The sequence below is a fragment of the Typha angustifolia genome, chromosome 10 (genome assembly GCF_048772165.1).
Source record: "Typha angustifolia cultivar Huaian chromosome 10, ASM4877216v1, whole genome shotgun sequence".
NCBI lineage: Eukaryota > Viridiplantae > Streptophyta > Magnoliopsida > Poales > Typhaceae > Typha > Typha angustifolia.
Genome location: NC_133248.1, coordinates 10,765,143 through 10,783,542, shown reverse-complemented (window position 1 = coordinate 10,783,542; position 18,400 = coordinate 10,765,143). Strand labels below are relative to the sequence as shown.

Genomic DNA, 18,400 nt, shown 5'->3' with positions numbered 1-18,400 from the left:
AATCATCCAAGTGTGGATTAGGTGAGACCATAAATCCCAAAATTATTTTGCTGTTAGGTGTGGTTGCCCATTCTGCCACGTGTAAAGCTACCAAACCTGTGGCAAGGTCATCCAACAGGCAACAGCGGTGGGTTCGAAGTCTCGAACGAGACATCTACGTGTCCCAGAGGAGTAAATTCGTGTCTGAATACTGCCCCAACTCTCTACTTAGCCGGAATATTCCATCTTGACGCCATGCCTTTGGATTTTCCCGAAAACTATATATACCTTTCCCCTCTTCTCCTCTCTTGCCCTAAAAATTCCAATCGCCTTCTCTCCTTTTTCTCCTCCGCCGCTCCGCCCCCCAAATCTCACTCTCCCTCCCTCTCTCTCTCCCTCTCTCTCTTTCGCTCTCTCCCTCCCTCTCTCTCTTATATGTGGATCTCAACGACGGTGTTGAGATCCATGGTTTACTGTAAGTCGCCTGCAAATAAGAGATCGGTTTTGGGATTCGTCGATTTCTTACAGAGAAGCCATCTAGATCGGAAAAGATAGCAGATTTCCTGGATCCTTGAGGGTCTGCAGCCCCCTGTTGGTGGTGGATGGATGCTGTCGAGTTGCCGCTGCCCGCCAACGTTGTCGTCTCGAAGCTTCTGGCCACCGATGGGTTCGGTCGGGTTAAGGATGCCGAGGGGAGGGGCTTGGACGGCGTAGATGCATCTGTTCTTGGGAGGACTAAGGACTCCGGCTGCAGCCCGCGTCGTGGCGGTATGGATTTTTTTCCCTTTTACAGAGTAAAGTGCTGATTTTGACATTTGGTTTCCTAATTGTTTGTTTATTTCCCTACTTTGAGTTCATCTAAGTGGCTGGATTTTTGTTTAGTGGTAACTGGTATATCTGTCGTATTTTAGGGTCTGCTATGACGAAAGGATCAGTTTTGGGAGGCAAAGATTTAGGGCTTATGTGTATTGTTTTTTATTTTTCATTGAATCCTAATAACTGAGCTGGTTGGATCTCTGCGTTGGAATGATTTCATTCAATACTTCTCTGAGAAGTCAGTGGTACTTTATGGAGTATAATTTCTGAGCTAAAATTATGCTTGTGGTGGCATGTAGTTGGCATGATGTGCAAAGTTCTAACTGTTGATATTCCTTCAGGTCTAGTCATTTAGTTTCTTGTTGAACTTTGGTCAGAAGTGTTATACTAATTATGAAATTATGTTCCTAATGATACTTCAAATACTATTTTTGAAATTATGGGTCAGATAATACACCACCAACATGTTTAATGTTTTTCAGTCGATCTTATGATCTCTTCATCAAATGATTTTCCTATTCTGCTTTCTTTCCATGTTATCTATGATGTGCTTTAAATTATTGGTTAGTGGTGGTTAGTGCACCTACATAAACTGGATTTTGGGGTAAGGTTTTTCCATACTTTAATTTAGGGGAAAGTATGAGTTACACTCTTGTGGTTAGGCCAAAATTGAGAGTGCTTCCCAGAACTTTTCTTTGTTTCAGTTAGCCCTTTAATGGTTCTAACCTATATGCTAGTACACGGCAAATGTTAACTTCAATATAAAATGACCAAAATACTCTAATTGGTTTACGTCAACTACTTAAAAAGATTATTTTTTTTGTGAAAATATTTTTTATCTTATGCTTCTTTCATCTTAATCTTTCTCACTTTTATATTTTAAACACTGTAAAAATTCAGAAAAGTGATAATACAAAGGCAAGTCAAAAGTTATTAATAAGTTTAGAAAATTGCATTAATCGTTAGTTTTGATATAAAAACTAATGATTTCACATATTTTTAGAATTACAGAAGTGTTAAGTGACACAAATAACAGTTCAGGGAGACACTTTGAAATTTAATCTAAATATAGGGGGCTAACATATATATGCCCCTCTTATTTGTTATCTGATGTCCCAGCTCACATGCAATTAACCCTATGAATTCTGTGATGTGCTATCTCTGTTTTTGGGATGAGTCATTTTATGGCATGCAGTTATGAGTTGTATGTCTTTGCCATGATCAGTGAGACGTAAATATAAATATCTCATCCTTTTGGGAAATTCTCTGTTATTTGACTTTTCTAGTCTTTCCTTGGTGGTGTCTCAATTGCCTGCAAAGATGGCACAGAACTACAAATGATTGAACTGTTCTACCGTGAGTATGACAGTAGGTTATCATACAGCCCTTCATTATCTGAAGAACCACTGTAGGATATTCTGTCCGTATTATCCTGCATTAATTTGTCTGCGTATTTAGGTATTCTCATTATTTATATACTTGATGCTGGTCATCCGCCATTTCTAAATTTATATGTGTAATTTGGTCAAGTAATTAGTAATAAATTGTTAGTTTTGATGTATATCTTTGTGAGTAGTTGAGATTACCATTTAAGTGCTGCACAATATTGATGTTTCCTATGGTACTGAAATTGTGTTTCTTCAGTGAGCGACATCTGATGTTCTGATATATATGTTTCCTGATGTGTATCCAAGAATTCTCAGTATATCACCTAATTAGTGACTATCTGTGCATATCTGTGACAGATTTCAAACATCCATTGTCAATTTCAGAATGCAGTTCAATTTCTAGAAACAAGAAGAGTATGTTGGAGATCCATTCGCAAAAGCATATGCTGCCCAGTTTCAAATCTGAAGGTAATAGTAAAAGGCATTACCTTGGGGAAGTGGATATGACTACCTTATCAATGCCGAAGGATGACGGCAAGATAGTTACCAAGAGATCTGTAAAAAAACTAAGCAGTTTCCCATGCCCTAAGAAGCCAAGAATAGATCAGGTTGAAAATTCTCTTATTGCTGAAACTGATGATCGTGAGAATATCTCTCGGGAAATTGGACGTGATCTGATGCTGTGCACATCTTCTGGTAAGGGAAAAGAAAAACCTTCTCTTTTTGTTGTAATACTTTGTATTCCATTAAAGTTAATATGTTCTCCTTGATAGAACCACAGTTTGTTTCTACACCAATAAATTAACCCGTTCTCTCTTAATTCTTTTCAATATCTCATTGCAATATTTTGCTAACAGCATATTTGAGTTGCTTTATGAAGTTATCGGTGTTACAATAGTACCTATATATATTCATTTGGTGCTTCTTGTGTCAAACTCACAGTATCCAGCTAATAAGTTTACAGCAGATGCCGAGTCCTTAGTCCCTGCTATGTGGGGTCTGCTGTAGGAATCATTTTCTCCATACTATCTGGTGTAAGGGTTTGCATCAAGTCATGCACTTAATTCCTCTTATTTAAGTTTAATGTTTCACTCCTCAAGGAACTTATACTTGAATGACATCACTCCTCCTTAACAGTATTATGTGATATCCATTGAACATGGCCATGCAATATTAGTTGATTCTCTTGGAACTTATCTCCTATGGTTGCTCTCCCTGACTTCTGATTTATATTGTCATTTCTAAACTATCTTGTCCATTAACCCTGCTCACTCACCTCGTCATCCTCCTTTTAGAGAGCTCAACCTTCGCATATATTGTTTTCTAGTTGCCCAAAAATCTAAGTATCCAACAAGTTAAAGCTTGTAGTTTTAATACATTCTGTTTAATGATACTATTTTGATCACTTGTTGTCTTATTTGTTTATTTCTATTTAAGGAACTCTGTCTGTAACAGAACCATTAGTGAAAGTAATGTATCTGATTAATTGTCCTTGCCAGTTTACCTATATGTATATATATAACATCTGTAATCTGTCATGCTACTTCTTTTCAAGTCTGTTAACCTAATTTAAACAAACCTTTTGAAGTTTTCTGAAATAGAAATTTCCCATGAATCTTGTAGGATGATCTCGCAGGTCATAGAGCCTGAAGAAAACCGTAATACAGATCTTTCTTTCTGAAGGATGTATTTGAGTAGAGAATTGTATGAGTATATATTGAATAATAGATTACATTGACCTTTTTCTAGTGCATCATTTTTTTGAATTTTGAGTTATGTTATTACTAACTTCTCTTTTATTTTTTGGTTAATTCTCAATCACATGGAATTGTGACCTTTTGTTTAAATATTCAGAGAAATCTCGTTTGGTCAAGCAAAAGCGAGGTCATGATGGCAAAAGAATGGATAAGAAGAATATCAGAGCTGCTCCCAAAGCTAAATATGATGGTTTTATGTTGAAGTCCGGGTTAGCAAACTGTGATTCTACTTTTGGAGGAAACAACATTCTTGGTATGTAATGGCAGATGCTTAGATAAAGTAACTTTATCTTTTGAGATTTAATTTTTTTTTTCTTGTAACATTCAATCTAGGTAGGTATCACTTTTTGACAAAAAGAAGGGCTTATCTTTTCTTTCTTTTTTTGTTGCATATTACCACCTGCAATTTAGTCTTATTGTGAAAATCTGTCTCTTTTTGACATATTGCAGATTGATTCTTCCTTGCTTCCTTAGGATATTGTATATTTTTTACTAAAATTCCCTTCTTTCTCCTCTCTTCCCACCTTTCTTATTGATATTCTAGTCAAGGAAAATAGGATATGAAGTAATATTCCTTAGTCTTTATGACTGGAAATGGTTTTCTGAAATTCCTATGGACGGTTTTGAATGAGAAACTTTCCGTTTCCTAAGTCATCATAGGACCTGTATATATATTTATGTTTCTGTATAATGTCCCTTGTCATGATACAGAAAAGCATTCAGAATCTATATAAGGATGAACATTACACCTACTTTTAGGGTTTATGGCTTCTCTTTTAAGATTCAGAAATATGATTTGTCGCCAATTTCTCAGTGCTTCTGCAGCTACTTTTGTGCATATATGATGTATCAGACTGTTTTTTTTTTCTCGCTAGCAATTGATAAGGAGATAAAGAAGTCAGACTTTTGTTGTCATAATGTAGTTGCCTAGCCATCCATCATAAAGAGTGTCATGTTTTACTTATTTTGTTCTTCAAGTTCTGTAAGAAATATGCCTCTTGCAGTGATATGGAACTTATCACACTATTACATCTTTATTTAGGAATATGTGGTCTCAAAGCAGACATGTGTGATGTTACAAAGCATATGGAGGAGCTTTCATTGGGTGAACTTCTTGATGGCAGTTATAGATATTCTAGTATTTGTCCAGATAAAGCAAAGAGGCACTCAACTACCAATGAAAGTACATTACTTTCTGTTAGAAAGGTTTGGTCTATCCTTTGTCCTCCGGGTACAGTAGATAGCAGTGTCAACAGAAAAGATGCTGCAGGCATCTTGAACCCTAACATGACTTCAGGTGGTGACATATCTGATTGTGATAACAAGGATAGAGGTGGTGGTGAAGTAGTATCCTTCAGAAAGGTGAGTTCAAATTTGGATTTACTTCTTTTTCGTGAATGTTTTTCTCTACTTTTGTGCATCATGTCTTTCGGACTTCTTTTCAGGAACCCTTTCACATGAACTTCAGCAACTCCATTCTGTCTCAGCCTAAACATATTCTAGACAGTTTAGCACTTTCGGTAGGGCAGGATTTGGATTCTCTTTTGTTGGGCTTAAGTATGAATACAGCTCCTTTGCAGCCGACTACTCATCATACGACTTTCTGTGGTGCTAGTTTGCCACCATTTACTTGGTCTTACTCTCACACTGGGGCTTACAGATCAAGTTCTGATGCTGGCAAACTAGCTTCAACTAGGAGTTCATCTCAATGCAGATGGGTTAGAATAAGAAGCAATTACATGCCTGTAGGAGAAGCTAAACATGCAGAAAATGAAGATCTTTCAGGCCGTCAAAAGATTGATAATATTCTTCGAGATGTGGAAACCATGAATCTGTCTGTCAAGGATACATTCAATCCATCATGCTTGCTGTCTTCTTCTGAAGTTCTTAGTTCCCTCAGTAGTGATTCAATGATAGGCTCTAGCTTTATCAGTTCACATATTTCTCATGTGCGGACTATTACAGAGGAGCATGGGGGTTCTTCATGTAGCCAACTGAAATCTGACAATATGGAGAGCTCCTTTCTCAGATCATCTGAATCTGAAGCCATGATGAAATTTCAAGGAAATGAAACTACCTTTCTGGATTCATCGAAGAGCATTTTGCAAGCTAAAGACTTCGGAATTGATAAGAATGAGCAGCAAATGGGAAAGAAACGTGATTGCCCTGAAACTTCCTGTTTCAATCCTTGTGAAAGTCTCGGTGCTGTCTCTGGCCAGAGTTGTTGGCCTGTACCTGCAAAAGAAACATCTAAACCAGGTATGTACAATCTTCAAGAAGAATTCTGGTCATCCTGTATTCTGGTAAACCTAATAGTTCTTTCGTCACCTTAACATTTGCTGGTCTTCAACTTCTCATCATAATCATACTTGATAATTTCCGCTTTCTTTAGTCTTCCACAGCAAGAGAATTTTTTACTCCATACCTTTCTATTGTGTGCTTTCTAACATCACAAATTGTACCTAGATGGTCCTAAATCAGGCATCTGTTTGACTTTCACTTTAGTTACTTAGATGTCTGCTTTATGTGATAACAGTTTCGTATGAGTGACTAGATCACTTTTTGTTACACATTGTTTATCTTCCTGCACTGAAATTACTTCCATCATCTTTGAGAGTCTCAAATTTTAATGAGCATGTTCTTATTTATGAAACAGGTCATTCTCCACGAGTCCTTCGTGCTGCTGCAATACTATGTGAGATGGCAAGCTGCTGCTCTGGTGCCACGAAGACACACAAATGTACCAGTGGAGGCACAAAACCTTTCAACCCACCTCCACAGAAGACTATGAAGGCTCATAAGCCCTTGTCCTCATTTGACAAAACAGATCGTCCGTTCCTCACAGCAAGGTACAATGATTCAGTTAGAAGTATAGTGAAGCATAAGTCCAGTGAAAGAACTGATCATTCTCCTCACACCAACATTTCTGGTAGAGGGCCTGTAAGGTGGCCGGTACCTACCGAAGGAAGTGCATCCCCTGGCAAACTGGAGAGGGATCTAACAGTAAGTGTGAGACAATTCCATAGCAACACCATCAGGCCTCCAAATCTCATTAAGTCATCACAGGCACGAATCGAGAAGGACTACGACAATCAGCAGAAGCTCCGAAAGGCAACATTGACAACATCATCGCTTGCCTATGGAGGAACTTACATCAGAGACTGGAATAGGGCAAGGAACAAGAGAATCTGATTGTACATTACTTGCAACACAGGGTTAGATGCTGCTTAGGAAATTGCTCCGAGTCATGTAGCTTTGGGCAAAGAGATACGAATTAAGCTTATGCTCATCACTTCAGGTGGTAGGGTATACATAGCCTGGCCTGGTAATTGGTTGAAATTGGCCTCTGTGTATTATTGGGCTTTTGTTATTTGTAATGGGTGTATCTACCTCTCAATCTTATGCCACTCATCTCTCACTCAGGGCACAATTCTGTTGTAATCCTCTCTTTCCTGTAGATTATAAGGATTTATTCCATTCCTAAAATCCTAGATATGTGGCAACCTTCAATTGGCAAATAGAAGCAGTCAAAAATTTCCACTAGATTTGCTACTGTTTGCCTTGTATAAATGATCCTGACAGGTGTTTTTTTTTTTTCAATCATTCCAAGAGTGGCTAGATAGGGCTGAATAAAAACCAACCATTTCTAGATTAGAAAGTCAGGTCTCACCAAATTTAAACTAATATACTTAGCCGTAGCTGTTTAGTTTTTTTAAAAAATATATTTTTGAAATATCAAGTTGTTAACAGCTAATTGTTACAATTTAGATGACAGGATCTAGTAGCCAGCCGCCACTCAGTAGCTGCCAAGTACCCGCCCAACTGCACGAAACTCCTGCAACCGGGTCTTAAGACGGCGAAATTGAAACCCAACATTGTGTAGACCGTCTCATACGCTGCAGACCCTGAGCGTTAACAAAGTAAACAACAATAACATTACAGAAGCCCAGTCAACATAGCCCACAAAAGTATATATAATCTCTCCCCCACGTCACACCAACACCAACAATGGAGAAAGACCAGGCCAAGCCTCTCCAATGAAGAAGACGCCGCCATTACCACCGAGTGGGCCTCCTCCCAATACCTCCGCAAGCGCCGCCTCCACCTCTTTCTGCTGCAGATGTTTCTCCGCCACCGCCGTTCTCCTTGGCATCGCGTCCCTCGTCCTCATGCTCCAACAGCTCTCTCCTCACAGTCAACGCCATTTTATGCATGCCCATGACGTCCACGGCCATCTCAACGCCGTCACTGCCGCGTCCTGTTTACGGCTCGACGACGGTACTACCGAGTTATACTACAAGAAGGAGAAGGTGTGACGTGGTGGTGAAACGGGACGGAGAGGATGAACGTGACGATAGAATTGGAAATAGACCAGGTGACAAAAGAAGACAAGATAAAGAAGATGGTTGCGTTGACGAGCTATAAGATGACGGATGGAAAGGTGGAGGTGGTAGGAATTTTTAGGAGGGATTTGAATGTTACGGTGAAGTGTAACATGACTTTAAATTTCCATTCGTACGTACGTTTGTATGGCGTATGTACGTACGTAGGATGCTTCCCGAGATTGTAAGGGTTTGTATATCTTTGTACGCATAACCAAAATCTCTGTCACCGAAATTAAGATGAGGAAAAAGATAGATTATTATATAAGAAGACCAAATAAAATCTCTCACAATTGCATTTATTAACTACTTCCGAGGAGGAAGATAAATACCGTAGTTTTTTTGGGAAGAAACAATTTAATAACCAACACATGCACATATAAGCTTTGATTCGAGTAACAATCAAATTTTCACTCCAGCAGTAACCGTCAATAGGGTCTGAACCCTCCTCTAAGATCTCGCATTCGGAACACAAAGACCAAGGGGTTTCATCGAGTTAATTATTAGAAAATAATGTCATGTACAAGGGCAATACCGTACTATGTTCTCCTTGCAATCTTAGCTTGTCCCTTGGCATTGCTACATATCTCTAATTCTTTGTTCATTGCTACAACCAAAGCAAACGTGTGCATGCATGCACTTCAAGATTCTTGAGCAAATCAAACTACATACAAGCCACCTTACTAAATTAAGTATGGAGCAATCCTTTAAAGGACAACTAGATTGTTACAACCGAGTCAGCCTTCTCAGGAAATGGACAATAACTAGTCCAATTCGTAGCATTTAATGCTATGGTAAATAATTGAGGAGAAACTATATTTTACTTATCAATAGTTAGGCTTCAATTTCCTGGATTACTTCTAATAGTTTTATTTGTATAACTTTACCATCTTATAATTATACTCAAAATAAATCTATTATTTTTTTTATCATATTTAATTATACTATATGTTAAATTTGAAGATACTCATTAGAGATAAAATTGTAGAATATTACAGAAAATTTTCAAAGCATCTAAAATAATATCAATCATATTTCAAATATCAAAGTTACGACAAAAATATTTATATAATATTTGTCATATCTTTATTTTTTAAAATTCAATTAATATTATTTTAGGTGCATTAAAAATTTATTCAATTATTTATAATTTTATCTTTACCGAACATCTCAAAATTTGATCTATAATTTGATTAAATATATAAAAGAAAAACCTGTAGCACTTTAGTCTAAACCATAAGACAGTAAATTGATGACACAAGGATGAAATAAATTTAGCCCTAACCATAGGAAGTAAAATATAAATATATATATATATATATATATATATATTTCTAAAATCTCTACAAACATTATAGTCTTCTTTGCGCAACAACAATAAATAAATAAAACAAATAAAATATAAAATAAGAAAATAAAAGGAAAACTAAGATGTGCATACTTGGTCTTGCCAAGTACTTTGTCACCATGCACCTTGCAGAAGTTATGAGTCAAACCTCTACTAACTATAGCTCTAAAACGCGTTGTTTTTAAGTACGCATAATGAAAGCAATGCCGCCTCATTGTTTTTAAGGATGCCCCACGTTGGTCCTTCTGCATTGTGCATGATGATGCCAGTTGCATGTGCCCTCATTCAAAGCCTTCACATGCCACCACAATATCTTCTTTCTTTCAGTTTCCATCTCCAACTACGTACCTTACAACAACTACTACCCTCCATCTTATATATATATATATAGAAGTCAAAGATTTGAAGTTGGTGGCAGTAATTAATACAATAACTTAATGTATAGAATGGAGAAGCATCCATTGACCCCAAGTTTGGAGTACTTCTGAGGGAAAGAGAGAAAAGAGGAAGATGATAAACAGACTTAAGAGTTGATGTATGCATGCTGGCAATTCATCTTTCTTTTGGGTCCATTCGATCCATTTTAGTTAAGACAACTAAAGCTAGTAGTCTACTGATAACACCACTTCTACCAAAGACAAAAAATATTGTTTTTATTCCCCCTTCATTGCCAGAATCATAAGAAGCACTGGTTGTCACCATGCATCCAATGCATGCCCATGCATGTCATTCAACTCATTCATTTAATACCATTCAAAATTCCATTTATGCCCCTACCAACTCCTCTGATCACTAAATTAACTTATCAAATCACGCTGCTCGAGGGAGGCACCAATTAAAGTTAAACAATAGCCCTCTAATTAATGACCGTTAAGATCATCAAGGTCACGAGTTCCGAGGAGGAGACATTGGATTCGCCTGCCATCCGTGTACTACACGATTGACATGCAAGACGACAAGTAACGTGCAGTTTCGTACATTAATTTTTCTCTCTTTTAAAAAACTAGAGCCAAAGTTATCATACTTTTCCTTAATCTCCTCTGTGTCAATATCTTTTATTACTCTTTTGAGGGGGGCAAAAGTGCAAAGAATAAAGCCTGGGGGAAACTGCAACGTTTTGCAGTTTAAGTTCCTCGGGGTTACAAATTGATTGACGGGGAAAAAAAGCAGCAGGGATTCCAATGGAAAAATTAATCACGAGAATGAGAGCAATCACATCAAGAAATATGAGGAAATAAGCAGCAGTGAGCTGATAGCTACTCCATAAAGTTAGCACTGTTATAATTTATGATCACAGTAACTAACATTAGAGATAAAGAGAGGGATTTTCTAATATATATATATAGAACATGTTTTGATCCGACGGTTGAGATCAATTCGCAGTCGCCCTACGACTTCTCCGATCTCCCGTCGCCCGGATCGCTCATCGACCTCACTAACGGCGACTCCGATCCTGAAACGAAGACAGGAGTAAAGATTAGTATTAAATAATGGGATTAGAGGGAGGCGACGGGATCTGAAGGTGAACATACCTTTGGATGAGTTGAACGAGCGCTTGCAGTGTAAGATGGCGCTCTGGATCCCGTCCTCGTGCTGGAGAAGCGAGTCGTCCCTTCGCTGCGGCGGAGGTGGCGGCTGTGACGGGACCGCGACGGCGGCGGCGGACGCCGACCGGCTCTTCCCTAGCCTTTTGCACACCACCTTTAACCCCGCCGGAACGCTCGCCCTGGGCGGCCGAACGCCGCAGGCCACGACCGGCGGCGTGGCCGCGTCCGCCGTCGGATCTGCCTCGGCGTCCGTGTCATCACCTTCCTTATCCACTACCATCGCGGCGGGGTTTAGATTGCCGGAGAACCTTAGCTTTTCGCTATACCTCTTCGAAACTTTAACGTACAGGGGCTTGATCTTGTTCAGATACTTGTGTACTACCTCCTTGGCGAATCTTTTCTCTTCCGGCGAGACCTCCGGTGGGGACTTCGCCGGTGCCTTGGCGGAGATCTTGGAGCTGTGGTCTCGAGTGAAGAGCGAGACGATCGGGACTTCCTCGACCTTGAACTTGATGAAGAGCTTGCTCGACCCATGTGGCTTCGGCGAGGCGTCGCCGCCATGGGGCTCCGTCACCTCCACGGCCGACGCGGTCTTGTGCTTGCGTAACCCTAGCATGAGGACCCGGAGCTTGGTGGCAGATTTCAGGAAGGAGACGGGAAAGTTGTTATGGTGCTTAGGGAGAGAGACGTCTTGGCCGGCGGCAACGACGATAGAGGAGGACTCCAAGGAGACGAGCTTACCTTTGAAGAAGAGGTCATCGGACGGGGAGACAGGGTCGGATCGGAGCCCTTCGTTCGATGAAACCAGAAAGTTGAACTCCCTCTCGTCGTCATCTTCCTCCTCCTCGTCGGATACATCCTTCTCATGTCCGCCGGCATCGTCTTCGTGGACGGAGAACTCGAGATCGAAGAAGGGCCCATCGTCGTCGTGCTCGCCGGCATCTTCGTCGTCGTCGGCATCAGTGTTTGGGCGGAGGATGGAGGAGGCAACAGCTGAGGTGGTGCGCACTTTGGCGGCGGCGGCGGCATGGGCGCCGCCGCCGCCGCCGCGCCAGTACTTGAGGAAGCTGAAGGATTCCATTGTCGGGAAAGCCAGAGAGGTTTGTCTACGCTCTCTCTCTCTCTCTCTCTCTCTCTCTCTCTCAGGCAAAGCACAAACACTTTTCACTTACGAACTTTCGAGAGCGGAGAGCTAAAAGTAGGGTGGGCTACTGGGCTAAAAGAAAATAAAGAGCCGATGGGGGGAGGAAAGTGGAAAAGATTAGGAAGGCTGTTCACTGGTGTGATATAGGTTTTCTCCCCTGCTGCAGGAGCGCAGCGATAGTTGATATGATATGATAAGAACTCGTCAGTACGTTCAGTAGCTGGGCCTTGACTTCGCAGCTCGAGAGAGAGAGAGAGAGAGAGAGAGAGTTGAATTAAATATAATATTCTTATGGTATATTTTAAGTGGGTACTATGTGCTAAACTAACGGTCTTCTTAGCCCTCGGAAATGTTACAATTGCATCTGTTTTGGGCCTTCACGAGTACATCTTGTCCGCTAAAGTGTGCCCGGTATTGGGCCCCAATATCCATTGGCCGGACTATGGATAGATTTGGACCCTAATTTTCTCCCTACAAGCCTAAGAAAACTATAAATATAGAGCCTTGGAAAACCACAACGAAAGCAAAGTCATTAAAGCTTGCAGATGTAAAAATTAAAAACAAACCTTATGACTCAAATCTCCACACACGTCCACCTCTCCCTTCCCATTTATAATTACTAGTCTAAGGTCAAAGTAAGCTGTAAGCACCTAGTGTTCCTTCGAAGCTCCTCAAGCTACTTCCATTTACTGAAGAAAATAATCAGTTTTAGATCTCGTAGCTTGTTATCTTCAATATCTTTCTTCTTATGATGAATGGGAAGTATGATTGGTTTGTTTGTGTAGAGTAGCACCCGTTGTTTGGCAGTTTGGTATCAAAATTAATGGCGTTGGTCATGAGATGCCCAAATCATTTCCTGAAATTTGGATTAAAGAGAGGGATATATGGGGTTATCTTCCTCTTAGCTGTTGTAGCAATCCTGCTCAGTGTAGTCACACTCTCCAAGTTCTATAGCCAAAGCTCCATTTTTATTACCAACTCCTTTAGTATACGCAGTGATGCAAGTGATGAAGTAGCTCAAGGAGGATGGGAGGAGATCATGGAAACCATAGTCGGAAAGGTTGTTCAAGAGATTGAAAAGTTGAGGGAACTAAATAAAGATTCAGAGGAAGACCAGTCTGGATTGAGGCATGAGAGATTAAGGTACAGCTCTTTCCTGACTGAAATCTTAAGCCTGATAGAAACCACTAAGGTTCTTCTACCAGGTGTTCGAGGAAATGCTCATCATGCAGAAGGTGATACACGGATGGCTCATCCACTGTCGAGGAATGAACAACCTTATGATGAAATAATAGAGTTCTTTCTAGTGGAAGAGATAAGAAAATATGCGAGTGTTAAGCCTAACAGACTGGGGAAGAAAAACTTCATGGGAGCTAATGGAACGTTTGCGAGCATTGGGCATGCGTGTTTTGCCATGAAAGAAGAGCTGGAAGAGTACATGGACTACGACGTAGGTGACTTCTGCAAGGATGATTGGAGGCAGGCTCAGATGCTCATGGTCCATGGCTGTGATCCACTTCCAAGAAGGAGATGCTTTTCGAGAGCTCCCAAGATATACACCAAACCTTTTCCGATCAACGAATCCATGTGGAAGCTCCCCGATGATCGAAATGTGCGGTGGAACCATTATCGGTGCAAGAACTTTGCTTGTCTTGCTAAGAACAGCACAGGAAAAGGCTTCTTCAAGTGTTCTGATTGTTTTAATCTCACCCACCATGAGATGCCCAGATGGATGGAATTGGTCTATCCTGATCCTTCTTCAAATTTGACGGCGGATTTCCTTATTGAAGAAATTCTGCAAATTAAGCCAGGGGAGATAAGAATAGGATTAGATTTCAGTGTAGGAACTGGGACTTTTGCTGCAAGAATGAGGGAATTCAATGTAACCATCGTATCAGCGACAATAAACCTTGGAGCTCCCTTCAATGAGATGATTGCTCTTAGAGGTCTTGTTCCTCTCTATCTGACAATAAATCAGAGACTTCCCTTCTTTGACAACACACTTGACATCATCCACACTACAAGGTTTCTTGATGGTTGGATTGACCTTATAGTTTTAAACTTCATTCTGTATGACTGGGACAGGGTTCTTAGGCCGGGTGGTCTTTTATGGATTGATAGCTTCTTTTGTCTGGAGAAGGAGTTGGATGATTACTTGGTTGCATTCAAGATGCTCAGGTACAAGAAGCACAAGTGGGTTATTGTGCCAAAGATTGATAAAGATGGAGAGGAGGTATTCTTCTCTGCAATCCTAGAGAAACCACCTAGGCCTTTCTAAAGGTAATTTGTACTAATGAGTTGATGAATTTGAGATCATTACTTCCTTCCAGCTTATTGCATGCGAGTGACTTATAGTAATCTCATCCATAGTTCTTATATGAAAGAAGATTGTCTTGCTAGAAACTCTAATATATTGAGAAATTACATGCCATGCCTCTACTTTTCAGATTGCGAAATGGCTGGGATATGCATTTGGTCTCATTGGAGGTGAGAAGTGGAAGCAAGGAATTAACCAATTAACCAAACTTGAAATGCTTAAATTGTCTACCATTTAGTGTCAAGGAGATGAACATATACATGTAAATTGTTAAGACCATTTATTTATCGAGTTACCTAGGAACAAGTCGTGCAAGTATGTCTTTAGTTCTCTTTCTCTTTTATGTATCTTCTTGTCATAATAATACGCACTCCATTGTATGGCTTTTAGATTTTTTTATCTTCAAAAGTTCTGCAAGGGTTAAATTAAACAGGGGCCTCCAAAATTAATGTCAATATTGATCTGTTGTTCTTTGAAGCTCTCATGGCCCAATAAGCCTAGCACTTAACGGCCTGCAAGGCCCACTACTGACTACCATTTAGAGTTCATGGCTGAATAGTAGATGCCCATAACTCCATCAGGCTCTATGTTTCCAACTCTCTCATCCCACAATTATGTCCAATTATGCATTGGGCAATAATATATGTGTACAGATCATTATGTGATGAATGTTTCAGCATGAGTATAGATCTTATGCTTGTATAATTACTTTCTATAAATCATTGAACAAAAATGAACTAATAAAATTTGTATTATGTGAATGTTGTTTTTCTGTTGCATGATTGTGTTCGGAAATCAATAATAAATTTCCTCATTTATCGTAAAAAAATATAATCAAACTCACAATAAAAAAAATAAAAAAAAAAAACTCAACTACACCATGATTTTCTTATCCCAACTTTAAGACCAGATAAGTGATCAGTGTTCCATTATTCTCTATGATTATCATACTTTGTTTCTTATTTTCAAATTAAAATATTAAAATAAAAATAAAATCAGTATCATTTATCTAACTTGATTCAGTGGTTGTGTTCAATTATTAGTTCATAAGATATTTTTGCTAGGACACGTGGGATCTCTTGCCGACTTGCCGCGTGGACGGCAGGAGGCCGGATCGTAAATAGCTTCGCCTGTTCGAGTTGCAAACGTACACCACACAGCGAGACTCCGCAATAGGAAATCGCCAAAACCAGCAGGGCGGTGGTGCTGTCCACGTCCCTTTTAACGGGCCCGAACTCCTTAACGGGTCGACCCCGCCTGTTGTCTAAAGAAATAGTTAAATCAAATTTTAAAATGCGTTCTGTTTTACGAAACAACACCTGTACTTTAGCCTTATTCCGGAAAACCTCCTCAAATTCAAATGAAAGATGAAGCCTTCCATAATAAGCTTAACTTAGAGGTGGTGATATGCAAAACAAAGCCGTTCCAGATTACATGAGAAAACGGTCTTGTCCTCACTCTTCGGCACCGCCGATTTAAATCCTACGGTCAGGATTCCTCTTCTTTTTTTCTCCTTTAATCCCATTTATAAACTTATGAGTGGCCTCTTATTCGCAACACGGATCTCATATAGAGAAGCGACCTAGAGAGAGAGAGAGAGGAAGAGGGGAAAAGAGTGCCGGTGTTCTGGTGTTCCTGCGGAACCGTATAAGAGTTCCTGTCACTCCACGGCCATGGCGGAGCAACCTGAGGAGTCGAGCACGGCGAGGGAGACGCTAATGGAGAAGATCACGGAGAAGTTCCACGACGATGACTCATCCTCGGCGTCGGACTCCGACGGCGAGAAATCTCAGCCGTCCGAACCCTCCGCCCCCGCCGTCGCCCCCGCGCCCGCCCCCGCCCCCGCCGTCGCCCCCGCGCCCGCCCCCGCCCCCGATTCCTTCCCCGCCATGCCCAAAATCTACCGCCTCTTCGGCAGGGAGAAGCCCGTCCATAAAGTCCTCGGCGGCGGCAAACGTATGGATTTATCTTCATTTTTTACTTTCTTTTTGTGTGTGCAAAATTTATCTTATTCTTTTTCCGAAAAATTATTTGGGTAGTTTTATTCTAAATTTTTATTTGGGTAGATCGGAACCCATGTGATTGGATCTTTTGATCTGCTTCGAACTGAGATCTGACTGTATTTGAAATTAATATATCGGTTAGTTTCCGTTGATCGCCTAAAAGGATTTACGGAGAAAACCTTTCTTCTATTGGAAAGGACTTGGGTTTGGGGTTTTTGGGAGAAACCGATGGATTAGTTTCCATTTGAAGTACTTGCGAATCTCTATGTTTATGGTTCGCTTCGATCGATTGAAGCGCAAGTCGGGTTTTGCTGGGACCACTGTTTGTTGTTATGTTATAGTATCATCAAAATCGGCTTGTGCTATTATTTTTCGTAAAAAGCAGATATTTTGCGTCAGATTAACTTAAAGTTTAAGTAATAAATCTCAGTTTTATCGCTTGCGTGCAAATTTTTTATGTGGTTCTGTACCTGAAAGGGCTTGATTGCTACAATAAAAGTTGCAGTTTTTACAACTCACTTTTGTATGGTTTTTCGTGCGAGTATTAACTGAATTTGTGTTTGTGACTTACTTTCTTTTTTCCCTCTAAATTTGCATTGTCTCAACTCTCTTTTGCAGCGGCTGATGTGTTGCTATGGAGGGACAAGAAGATCTCTGCTGGAGTTCTTAGTGGTGTAACAGCCATCTGGGTTCTGTTTGAATTGCTCGAGTACCATCTGCTGACCCTCATCTGCCACGGTCTTATTCTATCTCTGGCAATTTCATTCCTTTGGTCGAATGCCTCCACCTTCATCAACAAGTGAGCCCTTCTCACCTCGAATGTTGCTGAATGCTCTCCAATTTTTTACTACCTTGTGGATAAAAGATTCAAACTTTAAGTTGTACACTTTTGGTTTCAGGACTCCACCAAGAATCCCAGAGGTGTGCATTCCTCAAGATGTGGTCGTGAATATTGCACTCTCGTTCCGGAATGATATCAACAGGGCCTTCGCTGTTCTTAGGGAAATTGCATCAGGGCACAACCTGCGGAAGTTTCTTGGTGTATGCTAATTCTGTTCATGTCTTACATTTCGTTATATGGTTTCCAGGGAGTTATTTATTTCTTTGAATTGATGTACAATTTTGAACTATTAGGTAATTGCTGGGCTCTGGGTTCTTTCAATTGTAGGGAGCTCCTGCAATTTCTTGACTTTGTTTTACATTGGTAATGCATTCTTATAACCTATCCTCTGTTTTCTGCTTCTTTAAATTTTAAGTAAACATGAAACACTGATTTATTTTCTTCTTTTATGTGCAATAGTGTTCATGATGCTGCACACAGTGCCGCTCCTGTATGAGAAGTATGAGGATAAGGTGGATTCATTTGGAGAGAAGGCAATGGCAGAAATCAAGAAGCAGTATGCAGTGTTTGACGCCAAAGTTCTCAGTAAGATTCCTAGGGGCCCATTGAAAGATAAGAAGCACTAGAAGCAAAGTAAACTTCTTGCAGTTGCAGTAGGCTTTGATGGTGAATGGCTAGTTCTGTTTTTTGTCCCCCAGCAACGCTTTTACTGTGACCCCTGTTGGTCAAAGTTTTTATTTTTCATCTTCTGCTACCTAAGGCTTGGTTTTTGAGTTTCATCGAACATGAATGTAGCTTGTTCAACAACACTGGTTCTAAGTTTTTGTGCCACCTGGTTTGACATGATATATTGTATGTAGCTTGTTCGTTGGCCTGCA

The 18,400-nt window shown here is 40.2% G+C and overlaps 4 protein-coding genes across 5 annotated transcripts; 3 read left to right on the top strand and 1 right to left on the bottom strand.

Moving 5' to 3' along the window:
• The first annotated feature begins 215 nt into the window (after positions 1-215).
• On the top strand, positions 216-7,485 carry LOC140768527 (uncharacterized). 2 transcript variants are annotated; one of them, XM_073108836.1, is made up of 6 exons: positions 216-747; positions 2,568-2,879; positions 4,038-4,193; positions 4,983-5,302; positions 5,386-6,199; positions 6,597-7,485. In XM_073108836.1, the coding sequence occupies exons 1-6, from the start codon at positions 582-584 to the stop codon at positions 7,130-7,132; spliced, it is 2,304 nt and encodes a 767-aa protein (XP_072964937.1). In that variant the 5' UTR covers positions 216-581; the 3' UTR covers positions 7,133-7,485. The 2 variants fall into 2 exon arrangements, with proteins under 2 accessions (XP_072964937.1, XP_072964936.1); XM_073108835.1 differs by having other exon boundaries at positions 218-747; positions 2,541-2,879.
• Positions 7,486-10,839: 3,354 nt separating this feature from the next.
• LOC140768940 (probable membrane-associated kinase regulator 2) lies at positions 10,840-12,539 on the bottom strand. Its single transcript, XM_073109424.1, has 2 exons — positions 11,203-12,539; positions 10,840-11,123 (listed from the first exon to the last, which is right to left on the bottom strand). Exons 1-2 carry the CDS (start codon positions 12,296-12,298, stop codon positions 11,059-11,061), a joined length of 1,161 nt encoding a protein of 386 aa, XP_072965525.1. The 5' UTR covers positions 12,299-12,539; the 3' UTR covers positions 10,840-11,058.
• Positions 12,540-12,920: 381 nt separating this feature from the next.
• Positions 12,921-15,031, top strand: LOC140769045 (probable methyltransferase At1g29790). The gene is made up of 2 exons (XM_073109580.1): positions 12,921-14,641; positions 14,809-15,031. The coding sequence occupies exon 1, from the start codon at positions 13,185-13,187 to the stop codon at positions 14,637-14,639; it is 1,455 nt and encodes a 484-aa protein (XP_072965681.1). The 5' UTR covers positions 12,921-13,184; the 3' UTR covers positions 14,640-14,641; positions 14,809-15,031.
• Positions 15,032-16,222: 1,191 nt separating this feature from the next.
• Positions 16,223-18,400, top strand: LOC140769332 (reticulon-like protein B5). The gene is made up of 5 exons (XM_073110007.1): positions 16,223-16,634; positions 17,300-17,480; positions 17,581-17,722; positions 17,816-17,885; positions 17,982-18,400. The coding sequence occupies exons 1-5, from the start codon at positions 16,352-16,354 to the stop codon at positions 18,146-18,148; spliced, it is 843 nt and encodes a 280-aa protein (XP_072966108.1). The 5' UTR covers positions 16,223-16,351; the 3' UTR covers positions 18,149-18,400.

What these genes read in the sequence shown, in the direction of transcription:
- LOC140768527 (XM_073108835.1), top strand. Translation starts at nt 582, where the DNA reads ATGGATGCTGTCGAGTTGCCGCTGCCCGCCAACGTTGTCGTCTCGAAG. An exon ending in CTGCAGCCCGCGTCGTGGCG is followed by an intron (nt 748 to 2,540) that starts GTATGGATTTTT and finishes TATCTGTGACAG; the next exon opens with ATTTCAAACATCCATTGTCA. An exon ending in AAAAGAAACATCTAAACCAG is followed by an intron (nt 6,200 to 6,596) that starts GTATGTACAATC and finishes TTTATGAAACAG; the next exon opens with GTCATTCTCCACGAGTCCTT.
- LOC140768940 (XM_073109424.1), bottom strand. Translation starts at nt 12,298, where the DNA reads ATGGAATCCTTCAGCTTCCTCAAGTACTGGCGCGGCGGCGGCGGCGGC. An exon ending in CTCGTTCAACTCATCCAAAG is followed by an intron (nt 11,124 to 11,202) that starts GTATGTTCACCT and finishes TCTTCGTTTCAG; the next exon opens with GATCGGAGTCGCCGTTAGTG.
- LOC140769045 (XM_073109580.1), top strand. Translation starts at nt 13,185, where the DNA reads ATGGCGTTGGTCATGAGATGCCCAAATCATTTCCTGAAATTTGGATTA.
- LOC140769332 (XM_073110007.1), top strand. Translation starts at nt 16,352, where the DNA reads ATGGCGGAGCAACCTGAGGAGTCGAGCACGGCGAGGGAGACGCTAATG. An exon ending in AGTCCTCGGCGGCGGCAAAC is followed by an intron (nt 16,635 to 17,299) that starts GTATGGATTTAT and finishes TCTCTTTTGCAG; the next exon opens with CGGCTGATGTGTTGCTATGG. An exon ending in CTTGACTTTGTTTTACATTG is followed by an intron (nt 17,886 to 17,981) that starts GTAATGCATTCT and finishes TATGTGCAATAG; the next exon opens with TGTTCATGATGCTGCACACA.